Source organism: Gopherus flavomarginatus, chromosome 1 (genome assembly GCF_025201925.1).
Source record: "Gopherus flavomarginatus isolate rGopFla2 chromosome 1, rGopFla2.mat.asm, whole genome shotgun sequence".
Taxonomy (NCBI): Eukaryota; Metazoa; Chordata; order Testudines; family Testudinidae; genus Gopherus; species Gopherus flavomarginatus.
The window spans coordinates 209,126,849-209,151,641 of NC_066617.1; the positions used below are offsets into that span (position 1 = coordinate 209,126,849).

The 24,793-nt window shown below is 43.8% G+C and overlaps 1 protein-coding gene across 1 annotated transcript; it reads left to right on the forward strand.

The window, feature by feature from the left end:
• On the forward strand, positions 1–24,726 carry LOC127043265 (serine-rich adhesin for platelets-like). The gene is made up of 6 exons (XM_050937221.1): positions 1–16,741; positions 17,332–17,586; positions 18,778–18,890; positions 21,515–21,734; positions 21,930–22,067; positions 23,729–24,726. Exons 1-6 carry the CDS (start codon positions 1–3, stop codon positions 24,724–24,726), a joined length of 18,465 nt encoding a protein of 6,154 aa, XP_050793178.1.
• The last annotated feature ends 67 nt before the right edge of the window (positions 24,727–24,793 follow it).

Genomic DNA, 24,793 nt, shown 5'->3' on the forward strand with positions numbered 1-24,793 from the left:
ATGGGCAGCACAAGTAGCGATACAACTGACACAGAATCCAACAGCCCACCTGCCCTCACATACAAAGTCTCCTATACTACTTCTGCAGCTTCTGAGTTGGGTGATAAAAGTACAACTTTTGTAAAAACCAATCCAGTGACTCATCTAAGCACTAGAGCAGAGACCCCAGCAGAAATATCTTCCAACAGTCCAGCCACAACTGGATTCTCCACAGAAACAACTCTGCCTTTGTCAACAACAAGCACAACGGATGACCCAGCAACCTTAAACCCCTTACAAACAGTATCCAGCACCTCTTCCTCCTCACCTGTATCAGAGAGTGATTCCCAGGCAAGCGAGCAAACTGCTTCTAATGCTGTCAGTGAGCACGTCTCTACTGCAACAAGCAACGCACGCACTGAAGAAACATCCTCTACTCATTCTGCCCCTGTCATGAAATCCAGCTTGGGCAGCACATCCACGAAAGGTGCATTCTCACTAGTTACCTCTGAACCGAATACACAGGAGGACATAACAACTTCCTCTAACCGAAGAACTGTGAACGATGTAAAAGCAACAGACTGGAGCCATTCTTCACTGCATTCCACTGCTGCAGAGACACCTAGCACAGATAGAGAGACATCAGCTCTTCCAGGGAGCACTGTTATTCTGGACAGCAGCACAGTGGCATCAACTGCAACATCCCGTTTGATCACAAATATTCCTCCGCAGACAGAGGTTTCTAAAATCACTGGCAGTAGCAATACCGTTCCAAGGACAATATCAATGGACAGCACAAGTAGCGATACAACTGATATAGAATCCAACAGCCCACCTGCCCTCACATACAAAGTCTCCTCTACTACTTCTGTAGCTTCTGAGTTGGGTGATAAAAGTACAACTTTTGTAGGAACCAATCCAATGACTCACCTAAGCACTACAGCAGGGACCCCAGCAGAAATATCTTCCAACAGTCCAGCCACAACTGGATTCTCCACAGTAACAACTCTGCCTTTGTCAATAAGAAGCACGAGGGATGGCCCAGCAACTTTAAACCCCTTAGAAACAGAATCCAGCACCTCTTCTTCCTCCTCACCTGTATCAAAGAATGATTCCCAGGCGAGCGAGCAAACTGCTTCTAATGCTGTCAGTGGGCACATCTCTACTGTCACAAATAATGCTCCCAGTGAAGAAACATCTTCTACAACTTCTGCGACTGTCACGGAATCGAGCCTGGGCATTATATCCACCAAAGGTGCATTGTCACCAGTTACCTCTGAACCCAGTACAGAGGAGGACATAATATCTTCCTCTAACCATAGAACTGTGAACGATGTAACAGCAAGAGACCGGAGCCAATCCTCACTGCATTCCACTGCTGCAGAGACACCCAGCACAGATACAGAGACGTCAGCTCTTCCAGCGAGCACTGTTATTGTGGACAGCAGCACAGTGGCACCAACTGCAACATCCCGTTTGACCACAAATATTCCTCCGCAGACACAGGTTTCTCAAATCACTGGCAGTAGTAATACCGTTCCAAAGACAACATCCATGGATAGCACAAGTAGTGGTACAACTGATACAGAATCCAACAGCCCACCTTCCCTCACAAACAAAGTCACCTCTACTTCTTCTGTAGCTTCTGAGTTGGGTGATAAAAGTACAACTTTTGTAGGAACCAATCCAGTGACTCACCTAAGCACTACAGCAGAGACCCCAGCAGAAATATCTTCCAACAGTCCAGCCACAACTGGATTCTCCACAGAAACAACTCTGCCTTTGTCAACAACAAGCACAAGGGATGGCCCAGCAACTTTAAACCCCTTAGAAACAGAATCCAGCACCTCTTCTTCCTCCTCACCTGTATCAAAGAATGATTCCGAGGCAAGCAAGCAAACTGCTTCTAATGCTGTCAGTGGGCACGGCTCTACTGTCACAAGGAATGGACACACTGAAGAAATATCTTCTACACCTTCTGCGACTGTCACGGAATCCAGCTTTGGCATTACATCCACCAAAGGTGCATTGTCAACAGTTACCTCTGAACCGAATACAGAGGAGGACATAACAACTTCCTTTAACCAGAGAACTGTGAACGATGTAACAGCAACAGACCGGAGCGATTCCTCACTGCATTCAACTGCTGCAGAGACACCCAGCAGAGATACAGAGATGTCAGCTCTTCCAGTGAGCACTGTTATTCTGGACAGCAACACAGTGGCACCAACTACAACATCCCGTTTGACCACAAAAATTCCGCCGCAGACAGAGGTTTCTCAAATCACTGTCATTAGTAATACCGTTCCAAAGACAGCACCCATGGGCAGCACAAGTAGCGATACAACTGATACAGAATCCAACAGCCCACCTGCCCTCACAAACAAAGTCTCCTCTACTGCTTCTTTAGCTTCTGAGTTGGGTGAGAAAAGTACAACTTTTGTGGGAACCAATCCAGTGACTCACCTAAGCACTAGAGCAGAGACCCCAGCAGAAATATCTTCCAACAGTCCAGCCACAACTGGATTCTCCACAGAAACAACTCTGCCTTTGTCAACAACACACGCAAGGGATGGCCCAGCAACTTCAAACCGCTTAGAAACAGAATCCAGCACCTCTTCTTCCTCCTCACCTGTATCAATGAGTGATTCGCAGGCAAGCGACCAAACTGCTTCTAATGCTGTCAGTGAGCACGGCTCTACTGCCACAAGCAATGCACGCACTGAAGAAACATCCTCTACTCCTTCTGCGACTGTCACGGAATCCAGCCTGGGCATTACGTCCACCAAAGGTGCATTGTCACTAGCTACCTCTGAACCGAATACACAGGAGGACATAACATCTTCCTCTAACCAACGAACTCTGAACGATGTAACAGCAAGAGACTGGAGCGATTCCTCACTGCATTCCACTGCTGCAGAGACACCCAGCATAGATAGAGAGACGTCAGCTCTTCCAGTGAGCACTGTTATTGTGGACAGCAGCACAGTAGCACCAACTGCAACATCCCGTTTGACCACAAATATTCCTCCGCAGACAGAGGTTTCTGAAATCACTGGCAGTAGTAATACCGTTCCAAAGACAGTACCCATGGGCAGCACAAGTAGCGATACAACTGACACAGAATCCAACAGCCCACCTGCCCTCACATACAAAGTCTCCTATACTACTTCTGCAGCTTCTGAGTTGGGTGATAAAAGTACAACTTTTGTAAAAACCAATCCAGTGACCCATCTAAGCACTAGAGCAGAGACCCCAGCAGAAATATCTTCCAACAGTCCAGCCACAACTGGATTCTCCACAGAAACAACTCTGCCTTTGTCAACAACAAGCACAACGGATGACCCAGCAACCTTAAACCCCTTAGAAACAGTATCCAGCACCTCTTCCTCCTCACCTGTATCAGAGAGTGATTCCCAGGCAAGCGAGCAAACTGCTTCTAACGCTGTCAGTGAGCACGTCTCTACTGCAACAAGCAACGCACGCACTGAAGAAACATCCTCTACTCCTTCTGCCCCTGTCACGAAATCCAGCTTGGGCAGCACATCCACGAAAGGTGCATTCTCACTAGTTACCTCTGAACCGAATACACAGGAGGACATAACAACTTCCTCTAACCAAAGAACTGTGAACGATGTAAAAGCAACAGACTGGAGCCATTCCTCACTGCATTCCACTGCTGCAGAGACACCTAGCACAGATAGAGAGACATCAGCTCTTCCAGGGAGCACTGTTATTCTGGACAGCAGCACAGTGACATCAACTGCAACATCCCGTTTGATCACAAATATTCCTCCGCAGACAGAGGTTTCTAAAATCACTGGCAGTAGCAATACCGTTCCAAGGACAATATCAATGGACAGCACAAGTAGCGATACAACTGATATAGAATCCAACAGCCCACCTGCCCTCACATACAAAGTCTCCTCTACTACTTCTGTAGCTTCTGAGTTGGGTGATAAAAGTACAACTTTTGTAGGAACCAATCCAATGACTCACCTAAGCACTACAGCAGGGACCCCAGCAGAAATATCTTCCAACAGTCCAGCCACAACTGGATTCTCCACAGTAACAACTCTGCCGTGGTCAATAAGAAGCACGAGGGATGGCCCAGCAACTTTAAACCCCTTAGAAACAGAATCCAGCACCTCTTCTTCCTCCTCACCTGTATCAAAGAATGATTCCCAGGCGAGCGAGCATACTGCTTCTAATGCTGTCAGTGGGCACATCTCTACTGTCACAAGTAATGCTCCCAGTGAAGAAACATCTTCTACAACTTCTGCGACTGTCACGGAATCGAGCCTGGGCATTATATCCACCAAAGGTGCATTGTCACCAGTTACCTCTGAACCCAGTACAGAGGAGGACATAATATCTTCCTCTAACCATAGAACTGTGAACGATGTAACAGCAAGAGACCGGAGCCAATCCTCACTGCATTCCACTGCTGCAGAGACACCCAGCACAGATACAGAGACGTCAGCTCTTCCAGCGAGCACTGTTATTGTGGACAGCAGCACAGTGGCACCAACTGCAACATCCCGTTTGACCACAAATATTCCTCCGCAGACACAGGTTTCTCAAATCACTGGCAGTAGTAATACCGTTCCAAAGACAACATCCATGGATAGCACAAGTAGTGGTACAACTGATACAGAATCCAACAGCCCACCTTCCCTCACAAACAAAGTCACCTCTACTTCTTCTGTAGCTTCTGAGTTGGGTGATAAAAGTACAACTTTTGTAGGAACCAATCCAGTGACTCACCTAAGCACTACAGCAGAGACCCCAGCAGAAATATCTTCCAACAGTCCAGCCACAACTGGATTCTCCACAGAAACAACTCTGCCTTTGTCAACAACAAGCACAAGGGATGGCCCAGCAACTTTAAACCCCTTAGAAACAGAATCCAGCACCTCTTCTTCCTCCTCACCTGTATCAAAGAATGATTCCGAGGCAAGCAAGCAAACTGCTTCTAATGCTGTCAGTGGGCACGGCTCTACTGTCACAAGGAATGGACACACTGAAGAAATATCTTCTACACCTTCTGCGACTGTCACGGAATCCAGCTTTGGCATTACATCCACCAAAGGTGCATTGTCAACAGTTACCTCTGAACCGAATACAGAGGAGGACATAACAACTTCCTTTAACCAGAGAACTGTGAACGATGTAACAGCAACAGACCGGAGCGATTCCTCACTGCATTCAACTGCTGCAGAGACACCCAGCAGAGATACAGAGATGTCAGCTCTTCCAGTGAGCACTGTTATTCTGGACAGCAACACAGTGGCACCAACTACAACATCCCGTTTGACCACAAAAATTCCGCCGCAGACAGAGGTTTCTCAAATCACTGGCATTAGTAATACCGTTCCAAAGAAAGCACCCATGGGCAGCACAAGTAGCGATACAACTGATACAGAATCCAACAGCCCACCTGCCCTCACAAACAAAGTCTCCTCTACTGCTTCTTTAGCTTCTGAGTTGGGTGAGAAAAGTACAACTTTTGTGGGAACCAATCCAGTGACTCACCTAAGCACTAGAGCAGAGACCCCAGCAGAAATATCTTCCAACAGTCCAGCCACAACTGGATTCTCCACAGAAACAACTCTGCCTTTGTCAACAACACACGCAAGGGATGGCCCAGCAACTTCAAACCGCTTAGAAACAGAATCCAGCACCTCTTCTTCCTCCTCACCTGTATCAAAAAGTGATTCCCAGGCAAGCGAGCAAACTGCTTCTAATGCTGTCAGTGGGCGTGGCTCTACTGCCACAAGCAATGCACGCACTGAAGAAACATCCTCTACTCCTTCTGTGACTGTCACAGAATCCAGCCTGGGCATTACGTCCACGAAAGGTGCATTGTCACTAGCTACCTCTGAACTGAATACACAGGAGGACATAACATCTTCCTCTAACCAACGAACTCTGAACGATGTAACAGCAAGAGACTGGAGCGATTCCTCACTGCATTCCACTGCTGCAGAGACACCCAGCATAGATAGAGAGACGTCAGCTCTTCCAGTGAGCACTGTTATTGTGGACAGCAGCACAGTAGCTCCAACTGCAACATCCCGTTTGACCACAAATATTCCTCCGCAGACAGAGGTTTCTGAAATCACTGGCAGTAGTAATACCGTTCCAAAGACAGTACCCATGGGCAGCACAAGTAGCGATACAACTGACACAGAATCCAACAGCCCACCTGCCCTCACATACAAAGTCTCCTATACTACTTCTGCAGCTTCTGAGTTGGGTGATAAAAGTACAACTTTTGTAAAAACCAATCCAGTGACTCATCTAAGCACTAGAGCAGAGACCCCAGCAGAAATATCTTCCAACAGTCCAGCCACAACTGGATTCTCCACAGAAACAACTCTGCCTTTGTCAACAACAAGCACAACGGATGACCCAGCAACCTTAAACCCCTTACAAACAGTATCCAGCACCTCTTCCTCCTCACCTGTATCAGAGAGTGATTCCCAGGCAAGCGAGCAAACTGCTTCTAATGCTGTCAGTGAGCACGTCTCTACTGCAACAAGCAACACACGCACTGAAGAAACATCCTCTACTCCTTCTGCCCCTGTCACGAAATCCAGCTTGGGCAGCACATCCACGAAAGGTGCATTCTCACTAGTTACCTCTGAACTGAATACACAGGAGGACATAACAACTTCCTCTAACCAAAGAACTGTGAACGATGTAAAAGCAACAGACTGGAGCCATTCTTCACTGCATTCCACTGCTGCAGAGACACCTAGCACAGATAGAGAGACATCAGCTCTTCCAGGGAGCACTGTTATTCTGGACAGCAGCACAGTGGCATCAACTGCAACATCCCGTTTGATCACAAATATTCCTCCGCAGACAGAGGTTTCTAAAATCACTGGCAGTAGCAATACCGTTCCAAGGACAATATCAATGGACAGCACAAGTAGCGATACAACTGATATAGAATCCAACAGCCCACCTGCCCTCACATACAAAGTCTCCTCTACTACTTCTGTAGCTTCTGAGTTGGGTGATAAAAGTACAACTTTTGTAGGAACCAATCCAATGACTCACCTAAGCACTACAGCAGGGACCCCAGCAGAAATATCTTCCAACAGTCCAGCCACAACTGGATTCTCCACAGTAACAACTCTGCCGTGGTCAATAAGAAGCACGAGGGATGGCCCAGCAACTTTAAACCCCTTAGAAACAGAATCCAGCACCTCTTCTTCCTCCTCACCTGTATCAAAGAATGATTCCCAGGCGAGCGAGCAAACTGCTTCTAATGCTGTCAGTGGGCACATCTCTACTGTCACAAATAATGCTCCCAGTGAAGAAACATCTTCTACAACTTCTGCGACTGTCACGGAATCGAGCCTGGGCATTATATCCACCAAAGGTGCATTGTCACCAGTTACCTCTGAACCCAGTACAGAGGAGGACATAATATCTTCCTCTAACCATAGAACTGTGAACGATGTAACAGCAAGAGACCGGAGCCAATCCTCACTGCATTCCACTGCTGCAGAGACACCCAGCACAGATACAGAGACGTCAGCTCTTCCAGCGAGCACTGTTATTGTGGACAGCAGCACAGTGGCACCAACTGCAACATCCCGTTTGACCACAAATATTCCTCCGCAGACACAGGTTTCTCAAATCACTGGCAGTAGTAATACCGTTCCAAAGACAACATCCATGGATAGCACAAGTAGTGGTACAACTGATACAGAATCCAACAGCCCACCTTCCCTCACAAACAAAGTCACCTCTACTTCTTCTGTAGCTTCTGAGTTGGGTGATAAAAGTACAACTTTTGTAGGAACCAATCCAGTGACTCACCTAAGCACTACAGCAGAGACCCCAGCAGAAATATCTTCCAACAGTCCAGCCACAACTGGATTCTCCACAGAAACAACTCTGTCTTTGTCAACAACAAGCACAAGGGATGGCCCAGCAACTTTAAACCCCTTAGAAACAGAATCCAGCACCTCTTCTTCCTCCTCACCTGTATCAAAGAATGATTCCGAGGCAAGCAAGCAAACTGCTTCTAATGCTGTCAGTGGGTACGGCTCTACTGTCACAAGGAATGGACACACTGAAGAAATATCTTCTACACCTTCTGCGACTGTCACGGAATCCAGCTTTGGCATTACATCCACCAAAGGTGCATTGTCAACAGTTACCTATGAACCGAATACAGAGGAGCACATAACAACTTCCTTTAACAAGAGAACTGTGAACGATGTAACAGCAACAGACCGGAGCGATTCCTCACTGCATTCAACTGCTGTAGAGACACCCAGCAGAGATACAGAGATGTCAGCTCTTCCAGTGAGCACTGTTATTCTGGACAGCAACACAGTGGCACCAACTACAACATCCCGTTTGACCACAAAAATTCCGCCGCAGACAGAGGTTTCTCAAATCACTGTCATTAGTAATACCGTTCCAAAGACAGCACCCATGGGCAGCACAAGTAGCGATACAACTGATACAGAATCCAACAGCCCACCTGCCCTCACAAACAAAGTCTCCTCTACTGCTTCTTTAGCTTCTGAGTTGGGTGAGAAAAGTACAACTTTTGTGGGAACCAATCCAGTGACTCACCTAAGCACTAGAGCAGAGACCCCAGCAGAAATATCTTCCAACAGTCCAGCCACAACTGGATTCTCCACAGAAACAACTCTGCCTTTGTCAACAACACACGCAAGGGATGGCCCAGCAACTTCAAACCGCTTAGAAACAGAATCCAGCACCTCTTCTTCCTCCTCACCTGTATCAATGAGTGATTCGCAGGCAAGCGACCAAACTGCTTCTAATGCTGTCAGTGAGCACGGCTCTACTGCCACAAGCAATGCACGCACTGAAGAAACATCCTCTACTCCTTCTGCGACTGTCACGGAATCCAGCCTGGGCATTACGTCCACCAAAGGTGCATTGTCACTAGCTACCTCTGAACCGAATACACAGGAGGACATAACATCTTCCTCTAACCAACGAACTCTGAACGATGTAACAGCAAGAGACTGGAGCGATTCCTCACTGCATTCCACTGCTGCAGAGACACCCAGCATAGATAGAGAGACATCAGCTCTTCCAGCGAGCACTGTTATTGTGGACAGCAGCACAGTGGCACCAACTGCAACATCCCGTTTGACCACAAATATTCCTCCGCAGACACAGGTTTCTCAAATCACTGGCAGTAGTAATACCGTTCCAAAGACAACATCCATGGATAGCACAAGTAGTGGTACAACTGATACAGAATCCAACAGCCCACCTTCCCTCACAAACAAAGTCACCTCTACTTCTTCTGTAGCTTCTGAGTTGGGTGATAAAAGTACAACTTTTGTAGGAACCAATCCAGTGACTCACCTAAGCACTACAGCAGAGACCCCAGCAGAAATATCTTCCAACAGTCCAGTCACAACTGGATTCTCCACAGAAACAACTCTGCCTTTGTCAACAACAAGCACAAGGGATGGCCCAGCAACTTTAAACCCCTTAGAAACAGAATCCAGCACCTCTTCTTCCTCCTCACCTGTATCAAAGAATGATTCCGAGGCAAGCAAGCAAACTGCTTCTAATGCTGTCAGTGGGCACGGCTCTACTGTCACAAGGAATGGACACACTGAAGAAATATCTTCTACACCTTCTGCGACTGTCACGGAATCCAGCTTTGGCATTACATCCACCAAAGGTGCATTGTCAACAGTTACCTCTGAACCGAATACAGAAGAGGACATAACAACTTCCTTTAACCAGAGAACTGTGAACGATGTAACAGGAACAGACCGGAGCGATTCCTCACTGCATTCAACTGCTGTAGAGACACCCAGCAGAGATACAGAGATGTCAGCTCTTTCAGTCAGCACTGTTATTCTGGACAGCAACACAGTGGCACAAACTGTAACATCCCGTTTGACCACAAATATTCCTCCGCAGACAGAGGTTTCTCAAATCACTGGCAGTAGTAATACCGTTCCAAAGACAGTACCCATGGGCAGCACAAGTAGCGATAGAACTGATACAGAATCCAACAGCCCACCTGCCCTCACAAACAAAGTCTCCTCTACTGCTTCTTTAGCTTCTGAGTTGGGTGAGAAAAGTACAACTTTTGTGGGAACCAATCCAGTGACTCACCTAAGCACTAGAGCAGAGACCCCAGCAGAAATATCTTCCAACAGTCCAGCCACAACTGGATTCTCCACAGAAACAACTCTGCCTTTGTCAACAACACACGCAAGGGATGGCCCAGTAACTTCAAACCGCTTAGAAACAGAATCCAGCACCTCTTCTTCCTCCTCACCTGTATCAATGAGTGATTTGCAGGCAAGCGACCAAACTGCTTCTAATGCTGTCAATGAGCACGGCTCTACTGCCACAAGGAATGCTCCCAGTGAAGAAACATCTACAACTTCTGCGACTGTCACGGAATCCAGCCTGGGCATTATATCCACCAAAGGTTCATTATCACCATTTACGTCTGAACCGAATACACAGGAAGACATAACATCTTCCTCTAACCAACGAACTCTGAACGATGTAACAGCAAGAGACTGGAGCCAATCCTCACTGCATTCAACTGCTGCAGAGACACCAAGCAGATATACAGAGACGTCAGCTCTTCCAGCGAGCACTGTTATTGTGGACAGCAGCACAGTGGCACCAACTGCAACATCCCGTTTCACCACAAATATTCTTCTGCAGACAGAGGTTTCCCAAATCACTGGCAGTAGTAATACCGTTCCAAAGACAGTACCCATGGGGAGCACAAGTAGCGATACAACTGATACAGAATCCAACAGCCTACCTGCCCTCACAAACAAGGTCTCCTCCACTGCTTCTGCAGCTGCTGAGTTGGGTGATAAAAGTACAACTTTTGTAGGAACCAATCCAGTGACTCACCTAAGCACTACAGCAGAGACCCCAGCAGAAATATCTTCCAACAGTCCAGCCACAACTGGATTCTCCACAGAAACAACTCTGTCTTTGTCAACAACAAGCACAAGGGATGGCCCAGCAACTTTAAACCCCTTAGAAACAGAAGCCAGCACCTCTTCTTCCTCCTCACCTGTATCAAAGAGTGATTCCGAGGCAAGCAAGCAAACTGCTTCTAATGCTGTCAGTGGGCACGGCTCTACTGTCACAAGGAATGGACACACTGAAGAAATATCTTCTACACCTTCTGCGACTGTCACGGAATCCAGCTTTGGCATTACATCCACCAAAGGTGCATTGTCAACTGTTACCTCTGAACCGAATACAGAGGAGGACATAACAACTTCCTTTAACCAGAGAACTGTGAACGATGTAACAGCAACAGACCGGAGCGATTCCTCACTGCACTCAACTGCTGTAGAGACACCCAGGAGAGATACAGAGATGTCAGCTCTTCCAGTGAGCACTGTTATTCTGGACAGCAACACAGTGGCACCGTCTGCAACATCCCGTTTGACCACAAATATTCCTCCGCAGACAGAGGTTTCTCAAATCACTGGCATTAGTAATACCGTTCCAAAGACAGTACCCATGGGTAGCACAAGTAGCGATACAACTGATACAGAATCCAACAGCCCACCTGCCCTCACAAACAAAGTCTCCTCTACTGCTTCTTTAGCTTCTGAGTTGGTTGAGAAAAGTACAACTTTTGTGGGAACCAATCCAGTGACTCACCTAAGCACTAGAGCAGAGACCCCAGCGGAAATATCTTCCAACAGTCCAGCCACAACTGGATTCTCCACAGAAACAACTCTGTATTTGTCAACAACAAGCACAAGGGATGGCCCAGCAACTTCAAACCGCTTAGAAACAGAAACCAGCACCTCTTCTTCCTCCTCACCTGTATCAATGAGTGATTCGCAGGCAAGCGACCAAACTGCTTCTAATGCTGTCAGTGAGCACGACTCTACTGCCACAAGCAATGCACGCACTGAAGAAACATCCTCTACTCCTTCTGCGACTGCCACGGGATCCAGCCTGGGCATTACATCCACCAAAGGTGCATTGTCACTAGTTACCTCTGAACCGAATACACAGAAGGACATAACATCTTCCTCTAACCAACAAACTCTGAACGATGCAACAGCAAGACACCGGAGCCTTTCCTCACTGCATTCCACTGCTGCAGAGACACCCAGCGGAGATAGAGAGACGTCAGCTCTTCCAGTGAGGAGTGTTATTGTGGACAGCAGCACAGTGGCACCAACTGCAATATCCCGTTTGACCACAAATATTCCTCCGCAGACAGAGGTTTCTCAAATCACTGGCAGTAGTAATACCATTCCAAAGACAGTACCCATGGGCAGCACAAGTAGCGATACAACTGATACAGAATCCAACAGCCCACCTGCCCTCACAAACAAAGTCTCCTCTACTGCTTCTTTAGCTTCTGAGTTGGGTGAGAAAAGTACAACTTTTGTGGGAACCAATCCAGTGACTCACCTAAGCACTAGAGCAGAGCCCCCAGCAGAAATATATTCCAACAGTCCAGCCACAACTGGATTCTCCACAGAAACAACTCTGTCTTTGTCAACAACAAGCACAAGGGATGGCCCAGCAACTTCAAACCGCTTAGAAACAGAATCCAGCACCTCTTCTTCCTCCTCACCTGTATCAAAGAGTGATTCCGAGGCAAGCAAGCAAACTGCTTCTAATGCTGTCAGTGGGCACGGCTCTACTGTCACAAGGAATGGACACACTGAAGAAATATCTTCTACACCTTCTGCGACTGTCACGGAATCCAGCTTTGGCATTACATCCACCAAAGGTGCATTGTCAACAGTTACCTCTGAACCGAATACACAGAAGGAAATAAAATCTTCCTCTAACCAACAAACTCTGAACGATGTAACAGCAAGACACCGGAGCCATTCTTCACTGCATTCCACTGCTGCAGAGACACCTAACGGGGATAGAGAGACGTCAGCTCTTCCAGTGAGCACTGTTATTCTGGACAGCAAGACAGTGGCACCAACTACAACATCCCATTTGACCACAAATATTCCTCCGCAGACAGAGGTTTCTCAAATCACTGGCAGTAGTAGTACCGTTCCAAAGACAGTACCCATGGGCAGCACAAGTAGCGATACAACTGATACAGAATCCAACAGCCCACCTGCTCTCACAAACAAAGTCTCCTCTACTGCTTCTTTAGCTTCTGAGTTGGGTGATAAAAGTACAACTTTTGTGGGAACCAATCCAGTGACTCATCTAAGCACTACAGCAGAGACCCCAGCAGAAATATCTTCCAACAGTCCAGCCACAACTGGATTCTCCACAGAAATAACTCTGCCCTTGTCAACAACAAGCACAATGGATGGCCCAGCAACTTCAAACCGCTTAGAAACAGAATCCAGCACCTCTTCTTCCTCCTCACCTGTATCAATGAGTGATTCGCAGGCAAGCGACCAAACTGCTTCTAATGCTGTCAGTGAGCACGTCACTACTGTCACAAGTAATGCTCCCAGTGAAGAAACATCTACAACTTCTGCGACTGTCACGGAATCCAGCCTGGGCATTATATCCACCAAAGGTTCATTGTCACCATTTACGTCTGAACCGAATACACAGGAAGACATAACATCTTCCTCTAACCAACGAACTCTGAACGATGTAACAGCAAGAGACCTGAGCCAATCCTCACTGCATTCAACTGCTGCAGAGACACCCAGCAGAGATACAGAGATGTCAGCTTTTCCTGTGAGCACTGTTATTCTGGATAGCAACACAGTGGCACCAACTACAACATCCCGTTTCAACACAAATATTCCTCCGCAGACAGAGGTTTCTCAAATCACTGGCAGTAGTAATACCGTTCCAAAGACAGTACCCATGGGCAGCACAAGTAGCCATACAACAGATACAGAATCCAACAGCCCACCTGCCCTCACAAACAAAGTCTCCTCTACTGCTTCTGTAGCTTCTGAGTTGGGTGATAAAAGTACAACTTTTGCAGGAAGCAATCCAGTGACTCACCTAAGCACTACAGCAGAGACCCCAGGAGAAATATCTTCCAACAGTCCTGCCACAACTGGATTCTCCACAGAAACAACTCTGCGTTTGTCAACAAGAAGCACAAGGGATGGCCCAGCAACGTTAAACCCCTTAGAAACAGAATCCAGCACCTCCTTTTCCTCCTCACCTGTATTAATGAGTGTTTCTCAGGAAAGCGAGCAAACTGCTTCTAATGCTGTCAGTGAGCACGGCTCTACAGCCACAAGGAATGGACGCACTGAAGAAACATCCTCTGCTCCTTCTGCCACTGTCACGGAATCCAGCCTGGGCATTACGTCCACCAAAGATGCACTGTCACTAGTTACCTCTGAACCGAATACACAGGAGGACATAACATCTTCCTCTTACCAAAGAACTCTGAACGATGTAACAGGAAGAGACCGGAACTATTCCTCACTGCATTCAACTGCTGCAGAGACACCTAGAAAAGATACAGAGATGTCAGCTCTTCCAGTGAGCAGTGTTATTCTGGACGGCAACACAGTGGCACCAACTACAACATCCCGTTTCACCACAAATATTCCTCCGCAGACAGAGGTTTCTCAAATCACTGGCACTAGTAATACCATTCCAAAGACAGTACCCATGGGCAGCACAAGTAGCTATAGAACTGATACAGAATCCAACAGCCCACCTGCCCTCACAAACAAAGTCTCCTCTACTGCTTCTGTAGCTTCTGAGTTGGGTGATAAAAGTACAACTTTTGTTGGAAGCAATCCAGTGACTCACCTAAGCACTAGAGCAGAAACCCCAGCAGAAATATCTTCCAACAGTCCAGCCACAACTGGATTCTCCACAGAAACAACTCTGCCTTTGTCAACAAGAAGCAGAAGGGATGGCCCTGCAACTTCAAACCTCTTAGAAACAGAATCCAGCACCTCTTCTTCCTCCTCACCTGTATCAAAGAGTGATTCCCAGGCAAGCGAGGAAACTGCTTCTAATGCTGTCAATGAGCACGGCTCTACTGCCACAAGCAATGCACGCACTAAAGAAACATCCTCTACTCCTTCTGCCCCTGTCACGGAATCCAGCTTGGGCATTACGTCCATCAAAGGTGGATTGTCACCAGTTACCTCTGAACCAAATACACCGGAGGACATAACATCTTCCTCTAACCAAGAAACTCTGAACGATGTAACAGCAAGAGACTGGAGCCATTCCTCACTGCATTCCACTGCTGCAGAGACACCCAGCACAGATAGAGAGATGTCAGCTCTTCCAGTGAGCACTGTTATTTTGGACAGCAGCACAGTGGCACCAAGTGGAACATCCCGTTTGACCACAAATATTCCTCCGCAGATAGAGGTTTCTCAAATCACTGGCAGTAGTAATACTGTTCCAAAGACTGTACCCATGGGTAGCACAATTAGCGATACAACTGATACAGTATCCAACAGCCCACCTGCCTTCACAAACAAAGTCTCCTCTACTGCTTCTGTAGCTTCTGAGTTGGGTGATAAAAGTACAACTTTTGTAGAAACCGATCCAGTGACTCACCTAAGCACTAGAGCAGAGACCCCAGCAGAAATATCTTCCAACCGTCCAGCCACAACGGGATTCTCCACAGAAACAACTCTGCGTATGTCAACAGCAAGCACAAGGGGTGGCCCAGCAACATTAAACCCCTTAGAAACAGAATCCAGCACCTCTTCTTCCTCCTCACCTATATCAAAGAGTGATTCCCAGGGAAGCGAGCAAACTGCTTCTAATGCTGTCAGCGAACACGGCTCTACTGCCACAAGCAATGCACACACTGAAGAAATATCCTCTACTCCTTCTGCCACTGTCACAGAATCCAGCTTGGGCATTACGTCCTCCAAAGGTGCATTGTCACCAGTTACCTCTGAACCGAATACACAGGAGGACATAACATCTTCCTCTAACCAACGAACTCTGAACGATGTAACAGCAAGAGACTGGAGCCATTCCTCACTGCATTCAACTGCTGCAGAGACACTCAGGACAGATAGAGAGACATCAGCTCTTCCAGTGAGCACTGTTATTCTGGATAGCAGCACAGTGTTACCAACTGCCACAACCCGTTTGACCACAAATATTCCTCCGCAGACAGAGGTTTCTCAAATCACTGGCTATAGTAATACTGTTCCAAAGACAGTACCCATGGGCAGCACAAGTAATGATAGAACTGATAGAGAATCCAACAGCCTGCCTGCCCTCACAAACAAAGTCTCCTCTACTGCTTCTGTAGCTTCTGAGTTGGATGATAAAAGTACCGCTTTTGCAGGAACCAATCCAATGACTCACCTAAGCACTATGGCTCAGACTCGAGCAGAAATATCTTCCACAACTAAATTCTCTTCTGCTCTCACTGAGTTAGACACTTCATTTTCATTAACATCTGTAACTTCATCAGAATCTAGTTCTGTTTCAAATCCTGTCCAAATTTCTACAGTTACTGACATGATTAATGCCAATGAAACCATTATGGTGTCCTCCAGAACACCTAAATCTATCATATCTATTAATGTTCTGAACACTACAATATCTCAGATTTCTCCTACTTTTTCCACACCCAACATATCTGTTTCCCCACCAACTACAGCCACAATAATTTCTGCTAGTCCTACAAAGACATCATTATCTAGCAAATCCACAGTTATTGTTTCTACAATTGTAACAGCAGGAGATACTTCCTCGAAGAATACAAAGCCCACAGTTAGAAATACAGCACCCGAAGCTGGCACTGTTTCAGCTATCACAGAAAATACATTACCACAAGGAACTTGCAGTAAGTATATTTGTGCTTTTTACTAAACATTGAAAAACCAAATATAAGAATGAATCCCGACGTAGCCTATGAAAATATACTTGTTTTTAAATAAGTGTCATATTGGAAAGTGTGAGTAACAAACCCAATAAACTGTGGCTTTAGGAATGAAAAACCTGAATTATAAACACATTTTTAGACGTCATACAGTGAATCAGAAATTGTTCTACGTGTAGAGATTCTTCATCCGGTAACTGATATATGTGGACCTTCTGAAATCAGAATTTTGAACTGTTATGTGTCTACTACTGCCTCTTGCCTGAGAAGATTTAGAGCTTTGTATGCTAAACAAATGAAATACAGTCAAATAGGCTACAGTAACAAATAAGAAGTTAGACAGTATTTTAGAATATAGTAGCGACTTAAATATTGAGACCAAATATGATCCATAACTCTATTTCCAAACTATACTGAAGCATTTTATTAACTTATAAATTTTGCAAATAATTTAGTTGTACCTAAAATAAGAATTTGAAATCTAAAATTTATTTTTGGACTCACAGAAAATAAGCAAATCCATGACTTACAGCAACTTCATTTTTTGTTTATAGCTTCACTTATTTTTTCCATACAACTTGAGAAAGTAACCAGTGAAGTGATACAGTTGAATTGGACTCCTGAAGGTGGGACAAGAGATAGCCCTTACACTGTCTATCTGTTGAGGGATAACACAGTGACGAATAAGAGCACTACGAATGAAACATGGATAGCATTTGGAGATCTGGTTCCTGGTTATGAATATATAATATCTGTGGAAGTTTTAACTTGTGCTAAGAAGATCAATACTTCAAGGAGAGTTCGCACAGGTATTGCCTTAATAATTGAATATTTTTTTCTTTATTACAGTAACTCATATATGGCCAAATTCAGAAGTCCTTGCTCAGGCAAAACTCTCTTTGATAGAAATGGGATAAATCCTGAAATGACTTGGCCATATCATGGACCCTGAAGTCTAGATGTGCACTCAGTGATGATGGATCAGTCATTACATTTGTAGTGATCACATCACTCAAATAAACAGAAAAATAAGTGTTTCATCTTGTAATGTTTTGGTCACCCTCAACTCATTTGACTTTCAATGAAAGTTGAGAGTACTTTTGGGATTGGGCCCTAAATCATGTAGCAGTGAATCTCAGAGACTGTCATGTCTATGACTCAGAAAATCTGGAACAAGTCAAAGGAAACTGGCCTCTGAAAGACATTAATTCCATGGAAAGACATGACAGCCATTCTTCTCTCAGTTACACGTAAACAACCCCTCTGCTATCAGTGTGGTTGTACATGTGTAAGTAAAGAAAAGATTTAGCCCATACAGCTATATCTTAAGCAAAAGACAGAGAGATAGAGTAGATAAGTTATATTTTACTCTGGATATTTTCCATCTTACATTATAGGTTTCAAATATATATATTTGAGAAAGAAATATATATCTTACCTAGAAGAATAGAACAGAAATCAAAATTAGGATTGCAAATTGGGGATTTAGGTGTGAATTGAAGATACTTCCCATTAAGTACAGTATTGAGTGTCTTAGTGGATGAAGACATCCTGCCTACATTAACTTATGCCTAGTGCTATTATAGTTTGTAGTTAGACAGAAAGCCATTTTTGAAACAGAATATAAAATAAACTGACCAAAGTATATCTTCCTAAAATTTTCAGTGAAGAACCCACCATTCCACAGTAACAGTTTTATTACTGTGCTATTAGCTCTAATTAAATAATTCAATATGACAAACTTCTGACTACAAACAGTGGAATCCGGATCCACTTTCTCCTGCTTATGGTAGATTCATTCTAGTTAACCTTTTTAAAACTGATGTAGATCACATTCATTTTGATTACTTTACAATTCTTTTACCTTTCAACGTGTCCCAGAAGTTGGCGTGAAGGTAGCATGTTATTGTTGTATTTGATCTGGGTAGTAGCCAAAAGATTTCATGTAACAAATGCATTCTTGCAGCACTATGCTGAACTGTTTTTCAATGTCTTTACAGAAGCTAAAACATTTGACGGAAAAACCAGGATTACAAATGAGGAATTCAAACCTGAGTATAACAACAAATCAAGTGAAGAATTTAAGGATTTTGAAAAGAAGTTCATTGCGGAGGTATTATATCCAGGATTATTCAAATAAAATTATTTTCTATTGAATTGTTCCTAATCCAAATATATGTGAGAACCAGGTCACACACAATCTACACAGATGGAACACATTGGTTGGAGGTTAGAATACCAGTGATGGTTATTGCACAGTGATGCGTGAACTCTCATTTACACTAAGGTCCATTGAGCCTTAGTTTAAATGACGCTCTGGCCCAGAGTCATATTAACTGAAGGATAATGAGTTTTTGAGATCTGAGATGGGGTAGAGGAGATGGGTTTTTTTCCCACCATGGTGTCCATGAAATGCCAGTGAATGTTGAATTTAGGTTTGGACTGCATAGTGAATCTGGATTGCCATTAACCAGAAGCAGAATCAGGTGTTTCTTGTTGTGAAATATTACCTACTTATTTGAGGATAAGACTGATGAGATTTGGATTAGGTCACCTGCTAGGTAGATGAGTCATATCAGCAAATGTGAAATCTTCTCTGGTTAATTTCTCACCGGTTTCATTTACTGAGAGTTTTTGTATAGGGAGAAATGCAGTCTGTTACCAGTGACTTCCTGTCTTATGGCTAGCAACATTCAGTAGGGAGTCATTGGGTCCCTGTTGTTTTGAGAACATCAGTGCCTCCTTAGAGAAGGGTAAGGTACCAACTTCTTGCATGTGAGCAGGTATTATGCCCTTGATCAGGGAATCATCCCCTGACACAGACAAGTTTTGACGATTATTGCCTTGTCTCTGTCTTTCCTGATAAGTGATTTTACTGCTAAAGTTTCAGCCAAGCATCTGTGTCCTTTGACATCCTCAGATTTCCTTATTCCCCTTCAATTTGACATTATTCCTGGGACACCAAGACACTGCACTAATCTTTTTGGTTGACCATCACTTTCAAGGGATAGGGGGCTATTCTAATTCCTAAATCTCTCAGCAGCCTTTAATTTCAATGATACGTTATATTAACCATCCAAATGATAAGCTATTACTTTAATTTGTAAGGAGTTTACTGGTCTGTCTTGTAGCTGAGGGAGCTCTGGAGGGAAATGCGCAATCTGGGTCTTCAGCAGTCAGTCTGCAAAGAGCCAGCCTAGAGCAAGGTGGGTTGAGTTCTGCCTTGCTGTTTTAGGGGAGCAGTCTTCTTTGTTTCTCCATTTTTGGTGCTCATATGTTAGGGTTTTGAAGTCTGAGAAATAAAGTAGTGTAACACTGCTATATTCCAGAAAGAGTATTTTATGTTTTTTATCTAACTTCTCTGTATGTATGCCATAACAAATAAAAGACTGTAACAAAAGATTGGCAGATCTTGATATCCTGTGGACACAAGTGGGGTAGATGGACTTGCACTTTCTTTAATCCTCTTAAAGCCAAAAGGGTGGTGTTGAGCAATTACTTCTATTCCCTGAAGGTCAGTCAAACATGATTTTGGAGTTTCCGTCCCATGAGAAGGAGCCTGTTAGGAGATATAGTGAGATTACATAGTGTACTCTCTACACTTTCCACATCCAAATGAGGTAGGGCCTTGGATGAGAGTGAGTTGGTCAAAGCTCTATCTAGAAAAAATTCAGATGATGCTTCTAGAAAGGGTGAAGAATGTAGCAAGGGTGCAAACACTGGCATTTTTTCCTTTGTATTGCGGGTGCTTCTCCCCCCTTTGTTAAGGAAGTTCACAGCTAGCTCTTGTAAAATGCTTTGAACATGAAAAATGTGATATAATTGCTAAATTTTATTTTTAAACATAACTTTTTTTTAAAGTCTTTCCAATAACTGAAATACAAGACGTGTTGGTAGTAAACATACTTCCAAAGATTGTGAATACATATGTAGACTTTGGACTTGAACTTCTACTATTTTTTCTTTTTTCTTTTATGTGCTTCATTGTGGTTAGACAGAGCTAAAAACAAGCAAGTGAAAAATAAAGTGAGAGGAAAAAATGTATCCAACAGCATAGACCCAAACCCAAATAACTACTATCTTTTATGACACGCTGGTATCTAACTATCACTATGGATATTTTCATGCTCCTTGATTACTGCATAGTGTCAGTGAAAAGATGAGCCTTTTTCCATCTCCATTTGGCTAGATACATGTGGACATTTTGTTCATTTGGATCTTGCCATATTTATACAGTGATTCTTGGCCTTCCAACTGGATTACTGCAGAAAATGTTAATTTGTTACTACACTTAAATACCACTCAAAAGCTTCCACTAAAGCAGAATTTGGGAGGCAGGAAGAAGAGATTTAAAAGTAGGGGATTTCAATTTGCTTTTAACTGAGGGCCAAAGGCTGTTCTAAACCAGTGTTTGTGGAAGGGAAGGGGCCTGACCTAGACAACTGGGAGAGTCCTGTACACCTTACAATCTTCAAGGGGAGTGGGAACGAGCTCTGATTTGTAGATCTCTCTCTCAAACAGTTTTTAACCCTATCACCTCTTGCAATTTTTTACCATTTGCCACGAATATATGAGAGTTATGAAAATGTTTGAAGGTCGTAGAACTGATTTCTATAAGCATTTGGTTCCACTATCAGTAATGCTTGTCAATGAATTGAACAATGTAGGGTAATTTTTGCCCTAAGAGTTCTTGACTGCAAAAGGAAAATGGAATAATTTTAACTTTTTACTTTACAGATAAGAAAAAACTTGCCACCTGAGATGCAAAGGTTACTAGATGAAGGAAAAATGCGTATAGTAATCAACAATCTTAGTAGTGGCAGTATAGTTGTGGACTTTATGATTGTTTTGGATGTAGAAGAAAATTTAACAAAAACAGAGCTCACAGCTGCTTTTACAGAGGCCTTTAACAACAGTACAGAATTTCAAACGGATGGCAACGGTACACTTATAGAAGGTATAGCCTAATGCTCATACAAATTGTTTTCTTTATATTTAGTTATTACAGTGTTTATCACTGATAGTGACTTTATGTGACAACAACTGCACTGGTAGTGAACTGTCATTTAATTGCACTCAGCACTTGTACTTTCATCTTTTCCATGATGAGTTAAAAAGTTGTTTTTTTTATGTTTGTTCAACTTCCTTATAGAAACGAATAGTTGTGAGACGGGATTTAATGGTTGTTCTGAACATGCCACATGCAACGTTAGCGGGTCATCTTATTCCTGTCAGTGTCAGGCTGGATTCACAGACTTTAGTCCCAATGTACCTGGGAGAGATTGCCGAGGTAAGATGAATTTAAATTCACAAAACTCTTTAGATGGTCATTTTCTAAAACTTTGTATTTGACTCTTAAAAGTAAACTCATAAATGAGTTATTTAAGAAAATCAGAAAAAAATAACTAGAATAAAACACGGTGGAATCTTAACAGATGATGATGATTATTATTTTATCTGATTACATTATTGTCAGGAGGCCCCAGCCAATAGTGGAGTTCCACTGTGATAGTCTCTGTACAAATCATAATAAGAGGGAAATGTTCACTGCCCTGAAGGACATACACTCTAAGGCCTTGCCTTTCTGACAGTCCCCGGTGTGGTGAATTGAAGCACAGTGTTGTCCAACTGAAACAGAGAACAATGGAACGAGTCATTTGTTTACTAAGTGTTTGCAGGACTGGGTATTAAATGGAGAAGATAGATAAAGAGTAGGAGAAAAGAAGTATCATTATCTCCATTTCACAAATGGGGAACTGAGGCAAAGAGAGATGAAGTAATTTGCACATGAAGTTTGTAGAAGTGCCAGTTTTGACCCCCCTCTCCCAAATGCCAGTGCAGCATCTTAACACAACACTCGCCTTCTCCTCAAGAGAAATGCTTTAATGAAAATTCACACACTGGTCCAGGTGGACTTTAGAAATATGTGGGTCCTTTAAAAGGGAAGAAAGATTAATCCAGATTTAAAAGACAGGGACATGGCTTCAAATTGGCTGCATAAAGAATTATTTATAAGAGTAAAATTATGTAGGATTGGATCCATAGTCATATCACAATGGTAACTGAAGAGTGATTCCTGTTTATAACACAAGGACTATATTTTGGGTATATAAACTCTGAGGTTGAACCCATTGTTTAGTACATAATTAATAGTAAGCAACTCTCAAGTTATTATATTGCCTTAAAACATATAAAAAGCATTTTCCCTTCCAGCAGCTTCACAACCCTATTTTCTTTTCTTCTCTTTCATCTGCATTGTGGAATTCTTCTGTTTCACCTTTATATTAACAAATAATAGTTGTGAGCCAACCAGAGTATAGAGATTCACACTCTGTACAGTTGCTGAGAAATAACTGCATGATGACCCTGCAAGTTAGATACACAGAACCAACCAGAGTACTGGGAACAACACAACTGGGAAAAAACTGTGGATCAGACTGAGCTATTAGTCCCAGTCCTGAGTAAGGTGTAATGCATAACTATGGCCCCAGAAAAAGCCCTGGAAAGGAATTGTGGCACAGAGTTTCATAATTCCTGCCCTGATTTCATCTTGCTACAGGGTAAATTCAGTTACTACAGCCCTTGAAATGGTGAGCTTACTTCCCCAGGGCAGCTCCCCATCTACTCTCAACAGCAAGTAGGGCCGGTGGAGCCAAAACTCCGTCTATTCCCTACCTGCTTTCTTGGTGGGGCAATGATCCAGAAAGCAGAGGCTGCACTCTGCATGAGACCCAGGCCCAAGATCCAGGGAGGTTGTGCAAAGGGGTGGGTGGCCCTTACTCCTCCTTATTCCCTTGCTTAGTTGAGTAAGACAAGGGAACAATCTAGCCCTGCATGACTGTGCTTGAGTAAATGGACGGCAATTTGGCAGAAGCAATTCCATTTCAGTATGATTTAAAAATGATGTTCTCCATCTCTAATTTTAATGTTGCCTTATTTTTTCTATAATAGAACCAGCTGGAGAGCCGGTGACAATTGCACCATCAAGACAGCCATCTACATCAAAGCCATCTGTTGAAAGCATTAGCCTCACACAAGAATCTAAAACTGCACCTGCAACTTCTATAAACACGACAGTTCCGTTACCAGTGCTGAGTCCACAATCTACATCACTGATATATCCAACCTCAGTAAATTTAACAAATTTAATTACTTCCTTAATAACTACTACACTTCAACCTACAATTGAAGTCACTTCAACGAATACTGTGAGTAAAGTGCCCACAAGTAACGTAACACTTATCAGTCCTACTGGGAATACTATAATTACAAGTACTGAAATAGATCAAAGTACTCCCACAGAAAAAACAACGCCAATATATACAGACACAATAGCAACTACAGAGAAACATTTTTCAACACCCGCCATGACTGAAACACGTGTAACTTTGCCAGTATCTTCATCAGTAGCTACAAAAGCCACAAATACATATTCCATAAATAATACATCCCTGGAAACTACCCCCTTAGGAACAATTGCGACGCAGTCCACTGCAGCTCCTGTGTCTAATGCAGTGCTAACAAATGGCACTTCTAGGCCTTCTCCTGCTACGGACACTAATGACATATCTACAGCCCCTTCCACAATAATTAGTGTGGACACCACAATAACACCTTCACTTGTTTCCACCACACCACTATCCTTATTGTCTACAGCTTCTTCTACAGAGAGAATTTCTACAGGTTCATCAGGTACATCATCTACTGATACAACCAGAGTAACTGCGATTGTGGAACTCAGCACTAATTCTGTGAGTTCAACCACAAGAATTTCAACAACATTTTCTACAATCCCTGTGACAACTCCATACAGGTCTACAGTTGTAACATCTCATGAGACTTTCAACAGGACGACAAGGTCTACAGTTATAGTTACAGGATCTACAACAAATCCTATTTTAACTACCACATCAGGAGCTTGCAGTGAGTTAATTAATATTGCACAGTAAGAGAAAAAGAAATTGTGATATAAGCTATGAAAATATAATTCTGTGTTTACTAGGTACTTTAACTGGG

What these genes read in the sequence shown, in the direction of transcription:
- LOC127043265 (XM_050937221.1), top strand. Translation starts at nt 1, where the DNA reads ATGGGCAGCACAAGTAGCGATACAACTGACACAGAATCCAACAGCCCA. An exon ending in ATTACCACAAGGAACTTGCA is followed by an intron (nt 16,742 to 17,331) that starts GTAAGTATATTT and finishes TTTTGTTTATAG; the next exon opens with CTTCACTTATTTTTTCCATA. An exon ending in TTCAAGGAGAGTTCGCACAG is followed by an intron (nt 17,587 to 18,777) that starts GTATTGCCTTAA and finishes ATGTCTTTACAG; the next exon opens with AAGCTAAAACATTTGACGGA.